This window comes from Rattus norvegicus, chromosome 5 (assembly GCF_021556685.1).
Source record: "Rattus norvegicus strain SHRSP/BbbUtx chromosome 5, alternate assembly SHRSP_T2T, whole genome shotgun sequence".
In the NCBI taxonomy this organism is placed as follows: domain Eukaryota; kingdom Metazoa; phylum Chordata; class Mammalia; order Rodentia; family Muridae; genus Rattus; species Rattus norvegicus.
In genome coordinates this window covers 119,157,745-119,174,813 of record NC_141538.1, presented here as the reverse complement: position 1 = coordinate 119,174,813, position 17,069 = coordinate 119,157,745, and the positions used below count along the sequence as shown (strand labels likewise).

At 41.7% G+C, this 17,069-nt stretch overlaps 1 protein-coding gene across 4 annotated transcripts in view; it reads right to left on the bottom strand.

Annotated features, from left to right (window-relative positions):
• Patj (PATJ, crumbs cell polarity complex component) overlaps positions 1-17,069 on the bottom strand; it is a 304,077-nt gene that overhangs the window by 38,766 nt on the left and 248,242 nt on the right. For all 4 annotated transcript variants that reach the window (XM_087660182.1, NM_080398.1, XM_087660184.1 and 1 more), the window contains 1 exon segment: positions 5,026-5,109. In XM_087660182.1, the coding sequence (XP_087516308.1) occupies positions 5,026-5,109 (84 nt within the window).

Here is a 17,069-nt window from a genome sequence, read left to right as displayed (position 1 = left end):
CATTAATATTAATCATCTTGCAATGTCAACTATGACAACACCACCTGACTAGAAAATCTAGGAAGAATAAAACAAGAGACCAGAAGTTTTCCAAGCTTTTGATCACTAAAAACCAGTATTGTTTGCAGGTCATCATGCTAATTGTCAAAGATGCCCTCCGGGTTATTTCACCTCACCCCGATAAGTGCACTGGGATGTGTCCCAAGTCAGGGTGACACAGAGCCACGGCCTGCAGAGAAGCTCTGCAAAAGGACCTGAACTGAGTCTGCACTGAGCCTGGATTCCTCTCTTACCCTTCACACCTAGGCTTTCCTCTTACTACACCTCTGCCTTCTTCTTCAAAGGCAGAAATGAGTCACCATGGCGAGAGATAAAATCCTGTGATGTCATTCCTAATATGCTACATCAAGATACAAAGCAAAACCTGCACAGGCCTGCCATGAAGTCTACTCCATTAACTGCATCCAATGAAAGAGAGATGCTTAAGTCTTATGCTATGCTGCCATTTCTTTATTTATTTATTTATTTTTATTTAGAGAATACTTTATTAGTTTTTGTAATCAAACCCACGTATATAAGACCTTACATATTTAATACAGTGTGTTACCCCTGTACAAATGGAAAAAACTTAAGTTCAACATTTCTAGACTAATATGGCTGTTAATTTCTGTACAGTGCCAACTCAACACAGTAAACGGGGATACTTTTTTCGAAAGTTGACAGCACAGGTAAAGTTTCAAAAAATTCAAATTATATATCTGTATATATATATTTATATTTATATAAAAAGACCAATAATAGCAGTGTGTTATGCATCAACAGCAGCAACAGCTTTTCCAGGTTCTGCAGTCATCTGAACAAAACTGTAGAGACATCCAGCACACTCCATTAAAAAAAAAAAAAAAGTAAAAAAACAAAACCCGAGAAAACAGCACAGTTCTGTTACTCTTGTGGTACCTGGCACCATTTTTTTTAAAATTAGCTTCTCAATCATCATCTGGAAAGAAAACATTCTGAGCAACATCATTAAAAACAGCTCTGATAAAGCACGGTCACTACTACGTATCATAAAGCAGGTACAAGCTATTTTACATCCACAGAGGTATGATACAGTACTGTCCTACATCTATAATACTAGAGGATACAATTTAAAAGGCATTATTTGAGACTTGATTCTACTTTTCCAGCAGAGGGCCCAAAGGATGGTGTGACACAGCTTTGTAAAGAAACATACTCTAGACAGGATTTCCTTTCACTAGTGGCACACTTCTAAGGATTCATTCTCTCCATGAATGTCAGCTAAAACCGTTATTAAAAAAATGAAATATCCCTAGAACAAAACCGTATAACCACCGGATTCACATGAAGATGACCTAGTGGAGACAAGCTGGACCTCACCTTACCAACAAGCTATCAAATCTGTTATGTTTAAACAGTGAGACCTCCAAGGAAGGAGATGCCAAGTAGTGCTTCAAAGCTTCGGACCACAATCAAACACAGCATCCTTTTCAACAGAAGCAGAAGCTCATCTGAATATGCTCATGGATGCTGACATCAACATTTAATCATCTCCTCACTCATCCAGGAAGAGGGGGAGATCAGTTACTACTGTACTTTATTGTGTTCAACCAAATCACCATGTTACAAAAATAGCAAGCTGCCATAATAAAAAATAAGGCTCCTCTATCCAGCACCAGATAGCATCATTTTACTTTCAAGCCTAGAAATTGCACACTTGTATATAAACCAATCGAAGATGAGGATTGAGAGTTCATCTTGGTGGATTTTTCCTTTGATGAATATGAAGTGTTCTTCCTTATCTTTTTTGATGACTTTTAATTGAAAATTGATTTTATTTGATATTAGAATGGCTACTCCAGCTTGCTTCTTCTGACCATTTGCTTGGAAAGTTGTTTTCCAGCCTTTCACTCTGAGGTAGTGTCTGTCTTTGTCTCTGAGGTGTGTTTCCTGTAGGCAGCAGAATGCAGGGTCCTCATTGCATATCCAGTTTGTTAATCTATGTCTTTTTATTGGGGAGTTGAGGCCATTGATGTTGAGAGATATTAAGGAATAGTGATTATTGCTTCCTGTTATATTCATATTTGGATGTGAGGTTATGTTTGTGTGCTTTCATTCTCTTTGTTTTGTTGCCAAGACGATTAGTTTCTTGCTTCTTCTAGGGTATAGCTTGCCTCCTTATGTTGGGCTTTACCCTTTATTATCCTTTGTAGTGCTGGATTTGTAGAAAGATATTGTGTAAATTTGGTTTTGTCATGGAATATCTTGGTTTCTCCATCTATGTTAATTGAGAGTTTTGCAGGATACAGTAACCTGGGCTGGCATTTGTGTTCTCTTAGGGTCTGTATGACATCTGTCCAGGATCTTCTGGCCTTCATAGTTTCTGGCGAAAAGTCTGGTGTGATTCTGATAGGTCTGCCTTTATATGTTACTTGACCTTTTTCCCTTACTGCTTTTAATATTCTTTCTTTATTTTGTGCGTTTGGTGTTTTGACAATTATGTGACGGGAGGTGTTTCTTTTCTGGTCCAATCTATTTGGAGTTCTGTAGGCTTCTTGTATGCCTATGGGTATCTCTTTTTTTAGGTTAGGGAAGTTTTCTTCTATGATTTTGTTGAAGATATTTACTGGTCCTTTGAGCTGGGAGTCTTCACTCTCTTCTATACCTATTATCCTTAGGTTTGATCTTCTCATTGAGTCCTGGATTTCCTGTATGTTTTGGACCAGTAGCTTTTTCCACTTTACATTATCTTTGACAGTTGAGTCAATGATTTCTATGGAATCTTCTGCTCCCGAGATTCTCTCTTCCATCTCTTGTATTCTGTTGGTGAAGCTTGTATCTACAGCTCCTTGTCTTTTCTTTTGATTTTCTATGTCCAGGGTTGTTTCCATGTGTTCTTTCTTGATTGCTTCTATTTCCATTTTTAATTCCTTCAACTGTTTGATTGTGTTTTCCTGGAATTCTTTCAGGGATTTTTGCGATTCCTCTCTGTAGGCTTCTACTTGTTCTCTAAGGGAGTTCTTTATGTCTTTCTTGAAGTCCTCCAGCATCATGATCAAATATGATTTTGAAACTAGATCTTGCTTTTCTGGTGTGTTTGGATATTCCGTGTTTGCTTTGGTGGGAGAATTGGGCTCCGATGATGCCATGTAGTCTTGGTTTCTGTTGCTTGGGTTCCTGCGCTTGCCTCTCGCCATCAGATTATCTCTAGTGTTACTTTGTTCTGCTATTTCTGACAGTGGCTAGACTGTCCTATAAGCCTGTGTGTCAGGAGTGCTGTAGACCTGTTTTCCTGTTTTCTTTCAGCCAGTTATGGGGACAGAGTGTTCTGCTTTCGGGCGTGTAGTTTTTCCTCTCTACAGGTCTTCAGCTGTTCCTGTGGGCCTGTGTCTTGAGTTCACCAGGCAGGTTTCTTGCAGGGGAAAAGTTGGTCCTACCTGTGGTTCCAAGGCTCAAGTTTGCTCGTGGGGTACTGCCCAAGTCTTTTCCGCGGCGGCAGCAACTGGGAAGATCTGCGCCGCTCTTTCCGGGAGCCTCCGTGCACCAGGGTTCCAGATGACGTTTGGTGTTTTCCTCTGGCGTCTGGATGTGCACAGAATGCAGTCTCTTCTGGTTTCCCAGGCGTGTCTGCCTCTCTGAAGGTTTAGCTCTCCCTCCCACGGGATTTGGGTGCAGAGAACTGTTTATCCGGTCTGTTTCCTTCAGGTTCCGGCGGTGTCTCAGGCGCAGGGATCCTGCCGCCCCTGGGCCCTCCCCTACGGGAACCCAGAGGCCTTATACAGTTGCCTTTTGGGCCAGGGATGTGGGCAGGAGTGGGCAGTGTTGGTGGTCTCCTCCGCTCTGCAGCCTCAGGTGTGCCCACCTGATCAGGCGGTGAGGTCTCTCTCCCACGGGGTTTGGGAGCAGAGAGCTGCTGCAGGCCGGGATCCGAGGGTGTGGGTCTTTATTTATTTTTTTTTAAACATTTATTTATTATGTATACATCATACTGCTTTCTGCCTGCATATACGCCTGCAGGCCAGAAGAGGGCACCAGACCTGATTATAGATGGTTGTGAGCCACCATGTGGTTGCTGGGAATTGAACTCAGGACCTCTGGAAGAGCAGACAGTGCTCTTAACCTCTGAGCCATCTCTCCAGCCCCTCTTTATTTTTAATATATTAATCTTACAGTGGAAATGATCTCATTTCATGAATTTTCTTCTCCTACTTCTGAAGATTGACTTTTCCTATTTTAATTATGTATATGTACATGTCTGTCTGCGTATAGGTATGGGATGTGAGTGCAGGAGCCCTCAGACGGCCAGGTGTCAGATTCTCCCTAGATTCAGAATTACGTAGTTATAAGTTATCTAACATGGGTTCTAGGACTCTAACTTGGGTCTTCTGGAAGAACAGTACATGCTCTTAGCTGCTGAGCCATCTCTTCTGCTCCCTGGCGCCCTTTAAAAGGCCTGAGCAGGTTTTTAAATTAAAGAATTTGGTCAAGTGGCTCAGTGTTTGTAATGTACTAGATGCCATCTAAAGGGGATGATTTTACATATTTACTGGCTATAAAATGCTAGTGATGAGGCTTGTTTTTCTTCTTTACAAACGGTCTATTAAAATAAGGGAATGATTTATGGTAACAAAGTTTTAAAATTGCAGGTGTGTGTTGAAGTATGTGTCTGTCTGTATGCTTTTAGCAGGGGATTTGGTAAGAAATAACAGAGACAAAAAATCAAGTTGCAGCATGATATATCTTGCCTGATGTTAAAAATAATAGAACTATAAGGGGTACTTTCTTTTTCACTAAGAATTTTTTTCTCAGATTTAGATAAAGCACTTCATGATTACAAATTAGTGAGTTGTTCAATGAACACCGAGAAGCGGAAGAATCTGACATAGGCTTTGATCCACAGGAGAGAAATTACAAGGGAAGAGTTGAATAAAAGACAGACAATTTGACTGACCCATGGCCCAACATCGATCATGCTCACTGTTACACAGTACAATCAGAAGTCGGTACCTCTAATATCTGGTCTCCAGCCCATAATCTTCCATCTCGGGCTGCTGCACCTTCTTCATAGACTTCATGGATAACGATAGCATCCTAGAAAAAAGTTCCCATTAATTCTCAACAACCACAAACAAACAACCTTGGGTGGGCAGCCACTCACAATTAGCAACTTGCTAATGACATTTACTTTGCCTTATGTACACACAAGAAGCACAGTTACAGGTTTGGAAGTATAATTATGCTTTCCAAAGAGGATGATTTCATTCCTTTAGGACAGGATTTGCTTCAGATACCATGCTAAACTTCCCTCATGTTTTTCTGTTGACCTTGAACACTGCTGCTGTGATCAAACCAGGGGTGAACTCTGTGTCATTTACTTTTACTGGGAATTTTAAACATGGTTTCAGGTATTTATTAGAGCTTAAGGGTTCAGCACAGAAGTGTGGCCTGATCAAGGGTTCCACCAGGCCTCATTGCTTGTGCAATGGAAGAGAAGAACTCTGGGAAATGAGCTAGTGCTGGAGGACAAAGTAGGTACAGGGTGGGGAAGGGAAGCAGGCAGGACCCACGGCACAGGTCCGTGGTGGGCTTGAAACCCCTCTGAACTCAACATTCTAGGCCAAGAATGTAGGACACCATCTGTGGCAGGTAACCTTTGGTTGAAAATGTATCTTCACTAATGAATTAAAAATAACTTGCATCTCTTTATATTAATAACCTCATTTTTTCTTTTCTTCCCTCTATCTCTTTTTTATCTATTTTTTTTTCATGTATTTTGGTCATATTTTCTTTCTCAAAAACTTCCAGGTCCTCCTCAACATCTTACTTTCCCAACTTCCTGTTCTTTTTCTCTTAAAAAAAAACAAAAACAAAAAAAAAACCCAAAGTCCAAACAAACACCATTAAATACAAAAAATAACAAACCAAAACACACACACACACACAGACACACAAACGTACACACGCACCCTGGCAATAGGCCTGCCTTGGAGTATGGTTGGTAAGCCCCATGTCACCCCACTGGAGAAGTGATTTTTCCTTTCCCAGCAGCTCTCATTTCCATATAGCTGCTTGGTTAGGTGTCTGTTTCCCTTTGTTTGTGCTGGGACTGTATCTGTTTTGAACTTGTGCAGGTCTTGTGTGTGCTGCTGTAGTTTCTGTGAGTTTATAGGTATATGAGCCCTGTTGGTCACTTTGTCAGGCGTGGGATCTGTTTCATAGAATTGGTTACTCCCATAACGTTTGTGCCACTGTTGTGATCTTGCAGGCAGATCACTGGTGTAGGATGTAGAACTTGTAGCTGGGTGACATTGATGATCACTTTTCTCTTCCAGTATTATGCAAAGTACTTTCTAGCACCAAAAGCACCATCAGTAGGGGTGAAGCTTCTGTTTAGGCACCAGCTTGATCTCTCCACGGTTGATGGTGTCAGTGTTGTCTTCAGGGGCTGGTTGATAATAGCTTGGTTGCAGAGGGTAACCAACAGCCTTGGCAGTAGCCTATGACGTTAAGCGGGGGTAGTCTATAGGACCCCTTTGGGTAACTTAACAAGATATAACCCATTCCTGGCATTGGAGGGTTCACTTGGTGGCATAAGATATAATGGGGCATTATTTATTTGTAGCACTCTGTGTTCTCATGCTAATTATGTTATCCAAAACCTGTTTGCACTGTCCTGCACATAGGACTAAAGGGAGCCTGTCTCCAGTTGGTTTTGACTGGTCTATAAAGTTACCAGTGGTTGAAGACTGGCTTGGAAGACAGAAGCATCCCAGGAATTTAGGATTCTTGGGAAGGGACCGAGGGAGGTGGAAGTGGAGACTCTGAGAACGGAGGAGATGGCTATGCTGGAAAGGTGCAGGAGGGCGAGAGGGCCGAAATGTAGGTGCAGGGGAAAAGCAGCCCCAGGAGGGCTGCCCAGAAGGGCCCAGGGCAGCAAAGATAAAATACAGATTTAGTAAGTATTAACTCAGGAATATTGGAGGGGAGTGTGTGTTAGCCACATGGAGTTAGGAGTGGCCCAGCCACTGAGCTGTTTAAGGTATTTAAAATATAAGGCTGTGCATGTGTGCCTTTCTTTTGGGAATCCAGAACATTGGGGAGCTGTTCACGCCAGTCAGGAAGAATAAAGTGGGTTAATTTAATTACCAAATTAATTACTTCTTTCATTATATAGTGACTTCATTTAAATTCCTTTCACAGGACCAAGCATGGTCGTCTGTGCCTTTAATTGTAGCACTTGAGAGGGAGAGGCGAGTAGACCGATGTAAGTTTGAGGCTGCAGAGTCAGGTTTTTCGTTTGGTTTTTATTTTTGAAGGCAGCAGGAGGCTTCTATATGGCTTTTCACAGGCCTCTCATGTTCACTGTCCCTCCCATTCCCTCCTTTATCCTGTCCATGCATCCCTTCCCATTTAATCCTCCTGTTTTAGTTCCCCCTTTATCTCTTTATAATATTATATTCTATTTCACCTTCCTTGGTGAATTCTTTCCTTCCTTACTAGCTACTTAACCTCTGTGGTCATTCTGATAGAAATATACCTATCTGAAGATTAAACGCTAATAGTTATATATAAGAGAAAATATGCAGTGTTTGTCTTGGGTCTGGTTTACTTCATTCAGAATGACTGTTTCTAGCTCCACCCATTTACCTACATATTCCATAATTTCATTTTTCTTCTTTGAAGCGCTGGTAGAATTCTATATTTAATCCATCTGGCCCTGAGCGTTTTGGTTGGGAGATTTTTAATTACTGTTTCTATTTAACTTGGGGTTGGTTATGGTCTGTTAAAGTTGTTTATTTCATCTTGAATAATCTTATTTTTAAAATCTTCCTAAAAACGAACACGCATATGAAGGACTCACATGACTCCTCAGGTGTCAGCGATCGAGAAACAGAAGATGCTGCTACCCTGGACTCTAAGCCCCACAGTCTAATGACAACAACATACCCAGTGCTCACACATTTGGTGAGACTATTCTGAAGTTAGTAAACTGCCTTTGTTCACATTGTTTTCTCTACTTCAAGCTTTTGGAGTCCTTGTCTTAGGAAGTTTATAGTACAAGTGGAGTCGTAGAACTTATGACATGTCTTTTGTTTGTTTAAAGAAATGAAGGACACGGAGCTGACTGAGTCAAACGGATCACGCTGGCGTCTTGGGGGACTCTAGGGAGAGGTCAGGAGATCTTGGGTAGAGAGGAGGAATGACTCTGGATCTCACAATCAGAACCTGCATCTTGCGCTGCCTAAGATCCTTCAGCCTCCGTCTGTGGCATACACAGATTTAAGATTCTGTAGGCAATGACAAAGTAGATATTCTAGGGTAAAGATATTGCAAGCAGAGAAAGCTCAGGGAGCTGAGATAGGGCTCAGTGGTTAAGAGCACTGACTGCTCTTCCAGGGGACCCATATTCAGTTCCCAGCACCTACATGGCAGTTCATAACCATCTATAACTCTGGTTTCAGGGGAATCTGATATCCTATTCTGGACTCTTTGTGCACCAGACATGTACATGATACATGCACGCACACACACACATGTGTGCAAAACACCTCTTGGTATAATACAAAAATAAAATAAAAAAAAAACACCCCTCAGTTCCCCCTGTATCTAAGCACAGGTCTGTAAGACATCTAGACTTACGGAAACCACAAAAGCCTAGACAAGGAGGGTAGACAGATGGGATTGGCAAGGATCTTGTCAGTGTTGACATGCTTTGTCAAGAACACAGAGCTCACAAGTCTTCAGGCCTTCAAAAGGACTGGAGCAGAATGCTACCTTAGTCCCAAGGAGCTTTGGCGTGTAGCTCACAAAAAGAAAAGAGACACGTGTATATGTAAGCCATTTCCTTCTTTCCTTTCCCCCTTCCCTCTGTCCCTTACCCCTCTTGTTGTTTGTTTTATTTATTTTTTGTTCTTGTTGTTATTTTAAGAACAAATCTCACTATTCAGCCATGGCTGGCCAGGACTGGAACTAACTATGCAGGTCAGGCTGGCTTTGTACTTAGAGATCTCCTTGCCTTTGTCCCTGCTTCTGTGTGCTGGGATTTAAGGTGTGAGCCACCAGGGTGAGCCCTTATTTTTGTGATATGAAGTCTCACTTAGTAGCCCATGCTGGCTTTGAACTTACTATGATCCTTCTATGGACCCTGGTTTTAGAAATGTGTGCCACTGTGCCAACTTAAATCTACTTTCCTTAAAAGAAAAACAAATCCAACAGAAGTTCATAGGGGAGAGAAGCAAAGAAGTTAGAGGTTTATAATCACTCCAAACGGCTTGAGGACACTCTCATTTCATTGTGATACAGTTCTGGAAACACTCTACTATAACAACTAAAGGCAGACCCCAGAGCTGGGCAAGATGCCTTGATCCATCTGCATTTCAGATCCTGTAGCAGAAATGGACTTTAATTCTGACTAATGGGATTTCTAAACCCAGGCAAAGTTTTAATTGCCAAGACTTTTTTTTTCTGCTGCTTCTAGGGAATGACTTTAAGGAGACACTCTGGGGTGTTAGCCTGAGGTGATCACAACACACTCAGGAGCATCAAAGGTCACTTGGACCATGGTCCTGCAGGCAGACTGAGGCAGGCTCGAGGGGGCCTGGATAGTGCCGGTCTGTACCATCTCACCAGTCCTGGGTTGGTTACCCACTGAGCACAGAGCTTGTTTCTCACATAACCTCCCAGATCTCACCATATTTGAAACAGCAAAAGTGAATTTTTTGTTCACTCATATTCAAAAGGAAGACAAAGACCCATTAAATTTTCATTGTGTAAAGTGTCTGGGTCTCTTTAACAAAAGGAGCTGAGAAAACTGGATGTGTACAAAAAGAAACTGAATTCTAATTTCTCATCAGCTGCAAATGGACCAGAGACCTTAGTGTAGAACTAAAGTTTGACAGTGTTAGGGAGGAAAGTAGGGAAAACACTTCCTGGTACTAGGCTTGGGCAAGAGCTGACTACACAGGACCTCAGCCGTTCAGGAAGTTAATGCAACAACCAGCAAACAGAATGGAAAAGCTTCCATTCTGAACAGCAAAGCAATCAACTGAGTGAAGACCCCGCCTGCAGAATGGAAAGAAATCTTTGCCAGCTTTGTGCCTTACAGAGGCTGGGTATCTAGAATAAACAAAGAATTGGAAAACAGACAGACAGTGCCACACAGCAAGAAGAAAGCTAATAATCCAATCAATACAGTGGGCTCAACAGATAATCCTCCAAAGAGGAACTACAAGTGGCCACTAAATATAAGTGTTCACCCTCACTAGACATCAGAGAAATGACACACAACGATACTGAGAGTGTATCTCGCCCCAGTTAGAATGGTAGTCATTGAGAAAACAATGAAAACGATGGCGAGGAAATGAAAAGAAGGGGCCCTTATGTGCTGTTGGCGGGGCTGTAAACTAGCCCAGTTTCTAAGGAAACCAGTGTGGTTTTCAAACACTCTTAGGTTTTCACCCAAATGGCTCAACATCAATGGGTTGTAGAGATGACTGCACATGCGTGTTTACTGCAGCTGTGTTCACAGATGCTAAGTTATGGAGCCAACCCAGGTGATCAACAACAGAGGGATGGGTAAAGAAAACGTAGTTCAGACAAACAATAGAATCCGTTCTGCCATGAAGAAGGACGATGTTAATCATTTGTGAAGATTGGTGTCGCTGGAGACAGTCATACTGAGCCGATCGGGGCGGGCATATATTGTATGTTCCTCTTTTGTGGCACTTGGATTTTATATAGTTACATAAAGTCATGCACGTACAGATTAAATGTAGAAGTGGAACTGTCCATCGGACAAAAGGGTTAATGGGAGGGGCAGGATGAGAAAAAATTGAGCAAATTAAAAAGAGTACTTTTGAATCCAAATCTCTTTACATGTTTCTTGTGCCCAAGAAACACCAGATATAAAGGCAAGGCACTGTTAAGAGTTTCAAAGAGGGGTTGGGGATTTAGCTCAGTGGTAGAGCTCTTGCCTAGGAAGCGCAAGGCCCTGGGTTCGGTCCCCAGCTCCGAAGGAAAGAACCAAAAAAAAAAAAAAAAGGTTTCAAAGAATTTCTGGGTTCACTGCTAATGATTCTCTACCCTGGTACCTGGTAAGAGGCCACTTACTAGCACTAACGACTTCTCTGAATCTTTTACGTTACAATACAAAACAGTGTTTCTTTACAGCAGCTCCATCCGTCTAGTTGTGCTGTTTGCTCACACCTTCCCAGTTGCTTCCTTGACCCTTCCCTCCCTTACTGTGTCCCTCTCCCCTGCAGAGTCTCTTCTGCTTCATTCTCCTCTGGCTCTGTGGGAAAACATGGTATTTGGCTTTCCCCCACATCTTACTCCCTGTTCTCCTCCCCTTTAGACTCTTTCCTTCTTCCACAGAGTCCATCTTCTACAAAATATATGCTCTGTGTGTGTGTGTATTTATACATATTTAAAACTCTAGAATTTGTATCTGAGAGAGAACATATGATCTTAATAGCAACAGTTTCTGGTATTTATCTACTCTTGAAGTATTCTATTAGTTATGTCCTTGTAGGTATCTGCTGTCTTAAGTCTGAAGAGATGTCTTAGAGGACATAATTAGGAAGCGGGTCTCTGGAGTAGACCTTCTCGGTTCAAGGATGGGTACTGGTACTACCAGCCCTGGAATGGGGGAAGTCCGTTCGTTAGTTCTTCTGGAACCTAAGGGTATTAACTACATATATGGCTGATTGCCAAGTGTCAGCATGAACAGAGTAAGTTCTCTTGTTGCTGGTTAGTGAAGACCTATGTGCCAAAGATGGTGCCCACTTGCCAGTTGAACCATGTAGTCTTCCTGACAGCTAAGTGAGTTCCATTAGGCCTGCTTGAAGAAGAGCAAGTGTAGGCTTGCAGGCTTCAGCTGGAACTAGTCTTGGCAGCTTCTGACAGGAGAGAAGGAAGTCTAGACTCCCACTGTGTGACTAACATGTGTCTGAACAGTTTACTGAGCTCTTCTCCAAAAGCTAGGATTTTCCATATGTTCTGGAGAAATCAGTTCTGGAGAAATACTGTTGCCTCAGTTCCACAACAAAAGCCTCGAGGGCATGAGTGGATCATTTTACAGAGTGTGAAGAGAAAGATGACTTGTGGAAGGAAGGAAGGAAGCCTTGGGTCCAATGTGGTGTTGAGATCCATAGATCTCAGTAGCAGGAGGTGTTGCAGGGTCAGGCCCTCATTGCACCAGCGTGAACCACAGCCCTGTCCTCCTGTGCCCAGCTCTGCCTTTAATTCTGCTTATTACCTCATTTCCTTTCTTCTGCCTCTACCTCTCCAGAGCTCTCTCTGAATGCTGTTTTCTTCCTACAGGACATGATAATATAACCAACAGCATGGGTTATATACTACTGATGGGTTGATGTTCAAATACATAGAGAGATTTCTTCCTTATGTGTGTTTGGAAAGGATGAAGGGCTTCAAGCATTGCATGATCTCGCTTTCGTTTGCCTGGTAATATCTTCATTTCATGGCATTCTCTCCTTGAATTAACCAAGAGCCACGTTCTCCATGACTCATCCCTCCTGTGGGTCACTACTACATCCCCTGCACCTTTTAGCACATCACAGCTGTCTGTCCATGGATCCATCCCTGGTGCTTCTCTTCAGAACTGGGTCTGCTTCCCATTCATCTTTGGGGCCCAGTGCTGATCTGGAGTAAGTACTTAATACGTGTTCTCTTCAGTGTTTATTGTGAAAACATCAGCAATGGAAAAAGGAGTTCAAAATGACTCTGAGTGGAAAGGTGCGTAACGTTAATATGTCTTAATTCTACTTTAACCAAACCTTCTGATGGCAAAGCATTAACAATACAAAACCAAAATATTCAACAGAAAATGGATGTGAAAAACCACATGAATTCCAAGAGAATTTACTTTAGCTCAGAGAACCATTTAAAGGAACCAAGCATGAGAGAGACTTAATTATCACCGAGCCCCACAAAATCCCCAAATTCCTCCAAGGGGATTAAAGTCTGAATTGCTGGAAAAGAATTTGATAACATGTAATAATAGAGCCTTAGACAGAGGCAAAGCCACTGCATACTGCAGCCCATCAATCAAATTTCTTTACTGTTCAAGCTGCCAACAAGCAGATAAAGTAACTCATAAACACACCAATCACTCAGCAAAAGGCAATTTTATCGCTGTCACAATAGGCTCATAACACTTAAGGAAGCCATGTGTTAGAAAAGTTAAGTAATGTCTTTGGTGGGCTGAAGGGGTTTAAAAAGCTCTACATTGTGGGAATGAAATTTTTATATTTAACACTTGTAGATATCCAGTAGATTAATTTAATAAGCATTTTAAGACAAAATTTTGCCTGGGAACTCCGTGGTAGACAATTATGAAAGTCTGTGTCCACATGGCTTTGCCTCCTGCTTGCAGGCAGGCTTTATGCGGCTTGGGTCACCCTGGAAGGGAAGCCAGTCTTTGCCACACTCAAAAAAGCCTCCACCCACACTCCCCAGGAGAACTCCTAAGGGATGCTTTAACCACAGAAAAGTTCCCCATCAAATTTCACATTTAAGATGGAAAATATTTATCAGTGTTCCCAAAAATGTGTCAGATCTTGTTATCTGGCCTTCAGGGGAAAACCGCTCCTAATAAGGAAGACCCGCGGGGACCAAAAGCAATATTAAATATATTCTGGATTAAATGGGCATTTCTCGCTCAGACTCCTGTGAGCCATGGTGCTTTCAAAGATGACTAAATAGAGCTCTTAGCTGTCACTGTTCAGAAATCACAGCAGACAATGTCTGTTACGCAGTGCCAAGTGCTGTGCCCTTAGCTGAAAGGCCAAGCCCACAGGGCGACTAATGTGTCGAGGACAGCAAGAGCCAAACTCCATTCAAATCTTCACTGCAAACACAGGACTGAACTTAGTCAAATATAAAGCGTTGAGTTAGGCTGATGGCGTTTATCTCATTTTGAGCAAAATTGCAAGCTTAAACCATATCTATTTAAATACTAAGAAAAGGTTCAGGCTGCAGATTGGCTCAGTGGTTAAGAGGTCCTGAGTTCAATTCCCAGCAACCACATGGTGCCTCACAACCATCTGTAATGGGATCTGATGCCCTCTTCTGGTGTGTCTGAAGACAGCGACATTGTACTCATATACAGAAAAAAAAAAACAAAAACCAAGAAACAAAAACAAGGTTCTTATGATTCTTCTTAAAACCCAGATTCTTTAAGTCAGTCAGTCTGTCTGTATGTCTGTCTCTCTCTCCCTCCTTTTCTCTCTCTGTCTCTGTTTGTCTCTCTCTTCTCTCTCTCTCTCTCTCTCTCTCTCTCTCTCTCTCTCCCCCCCCACCCCACCCCCCGTGTGTGTGTGTGTGTGTGTGTGTGTGAACCCAGGGCCTCAGGTATGCATGCTAAAACTCTAAAACTGAGCTATGTTCCCAGCCTCTTAACCCAATGCTTTAGGAAGAAAGCTTTAGAATTTGATTTGGAAAAAATAAAGTGCAGCAGTGTGCAGAAGGATTCAAGGCTAGGGGTTCAAGGGTTTAATGTTTTCTGACATTCTGCAGGCATCCTATTTAATTTTCTTTGTTCATGACATTTAACAATGTCAGTGAAGCTCTTGATTGGACCACATGATATCTAAAGTCATCCCAGATTTAAAATTCTTTCTTTCTCTCCACGTATTCACACAAATATTTACCATATAGTAGATACTGACTGGATAATAAGGTCCCCCAGACATCCCCAGACACAGACTTCTAAGTGTTTCAAAAAGATATATATATATATATATATATATATATATATACATTTAATATACATATATATATATAATAAAGGAAGGAAGCTATGTCAGTACAGTATAAATGCAAGACTGAGAAAAGCCAACAGTTCTACTGTTTCTCTTTCCATGGAAAGTCCAATGTAAAAATTGTTGCTCTTTTTCCTGGTGAAAGTATAAAATTTTATTAGTTCTTTGAGCATTTCATACATGCACACAATGTATTTTGATCATCACACACACACACAGACACAAACACACACACATACACACACATACACACACACATACACACACACATACACACACACACACACACACACACACACACACACACACACCCCATATACCCCCTCCATTGCCTTCTTTCAAGAAGATTATAATACAAGGAACTTTCAGGTTCTTCTTTCTGCAGTAGCTGTGCATTCTGTCTCCAGCACTAACAATCAATTGCCTTAACTGGGCCGGTGATGTGGCCCTGTAATCTAGCTATCTGGGAGGCTGAGGCAGGAGGTCTGCCTGCACTGCAGAGTGTGTTCAAGAAAACACTGGGCACTCAGTGAGGCCCAGCTCTAAACAAGAAGAAGACTGCAAACAAAGGTGGGATCCAGGGAAGGCTTAAGATGAGCTGTGAGCTTCCTTTCCCCCATCACACCCAAGACTTGGCTGGCTCCTGACTGAATCGGGGTGGCTGGCTCCTGAACTGAATCGGGGTAGCTGGCTGACTTCACTGGTTGCTGAGACTCAAGAGTAAGAAAGGACTTGATTTCAGTTACCTCATGAGAGCATCACTGACCAAAGCAAAAATAAAGTCAACAGATGCTATACTTTTAAAATTCTAACCAATTTAGATAAGTCTCAAGGTCAAGTGTATATTAAATGTATTGTTTTTCTATAAATCGACAGAATAAGACTTTAAAAGAAATACAGTTATTTGTCAAATTGATATCACTACTTGCCAATTCCACTGACGAACAGTTTGAATGCAACTGATACAATTACTCACAGTCAGTTGTAGTCACGTGCGAATGCGCATGCACACACACACACACACACACACACACACAGACACACACAGACACACACACACACACACAGACACACACACAGACACAGACACAGACACACACACACACACACACACACAATTTACCAAGTAATTAATATATGAAATGTTAAGGTCACAGCCATAAGAGCTAACACAAAAACTGCTTTGAGAGCTTCCAAACACATAAGACTTTATCACTGTGATAATCTTTCTCTTAAACTAAAAAACAACAAGTTTATATGTACCTAAAATTGAGTTCTCATGCCAAGGCTGATTTAACAAAAAGTTGATACTCATGAACATGAATATATTGTTTATACTGAAATATAGATTTAATGAAGAAAATGGGATCCGCAATGCAATTTTAATCATTATATGTCCTTATTTTGGGATTTCTCCCCTCCAGAACTTCCTATATACCCCTTCCTACTCCCCTTTAGGTCCATGGCTTGTTTTTCTCACTGACTGTCGTTGCACACATGTATGTTTATGCTCACATTTCATTAGTCCCCACAGTCCCATTCGTCCTTACTCACTGAACTGTACTCAGCCTGCATAACGTTACTGCCTGCAGTCACAGTCTTACGACCAAATCCAGGGAACTATTCGTTAACATTCCTCCAGTGTGACTCACAGAGGTTTTGAAAACTCTGCTTGATTTTAAAATAAAATGAAAGTAAAAAGATGTTTTGTATAAAAATATATGACTTAAGCAATACTGATAAAAAGGAGCTGAGCTTGGCGGATTACATGCCAAAGCAAACCACGCTCCCTGTGAGACGAACTGTGCAAAGTTCATATGAAGGGAAACAGCAAATAATCAATGTAAAACAGCTTCCCACCCTGCCTACCCTAAAAACACCATGAGTTTAAATTACAATAGTCCTACTTCCAAACCATCAAGAGCAGTCGTAAGTGGGAGAGTATGATATGACGGGGATCCGATGAGGTTCCTTCAGAACAGATATGGCTGTGGCAAAAGAAGATCTCTCCATTCTAACTTCTTAGTAGGTAGACTTTGCGACATAAGGTGCTAATGCCCAGGGCCCTCTATCTTGATGTATTAGTAATCTATAACGCACCCTACTTACAGAGCTGTGTAACAGAGATGGATTAAATTGGTATTACTCTACAGAGTTTATATCTAATAATAAATTACATTGTTTGTGCATGCTGTCGCTTAGTGGTGAAGTATGTGCTCAGGTGTGTGAATCCTTGGATTCAGGTCCTAACATATAAATAGATATTAAATC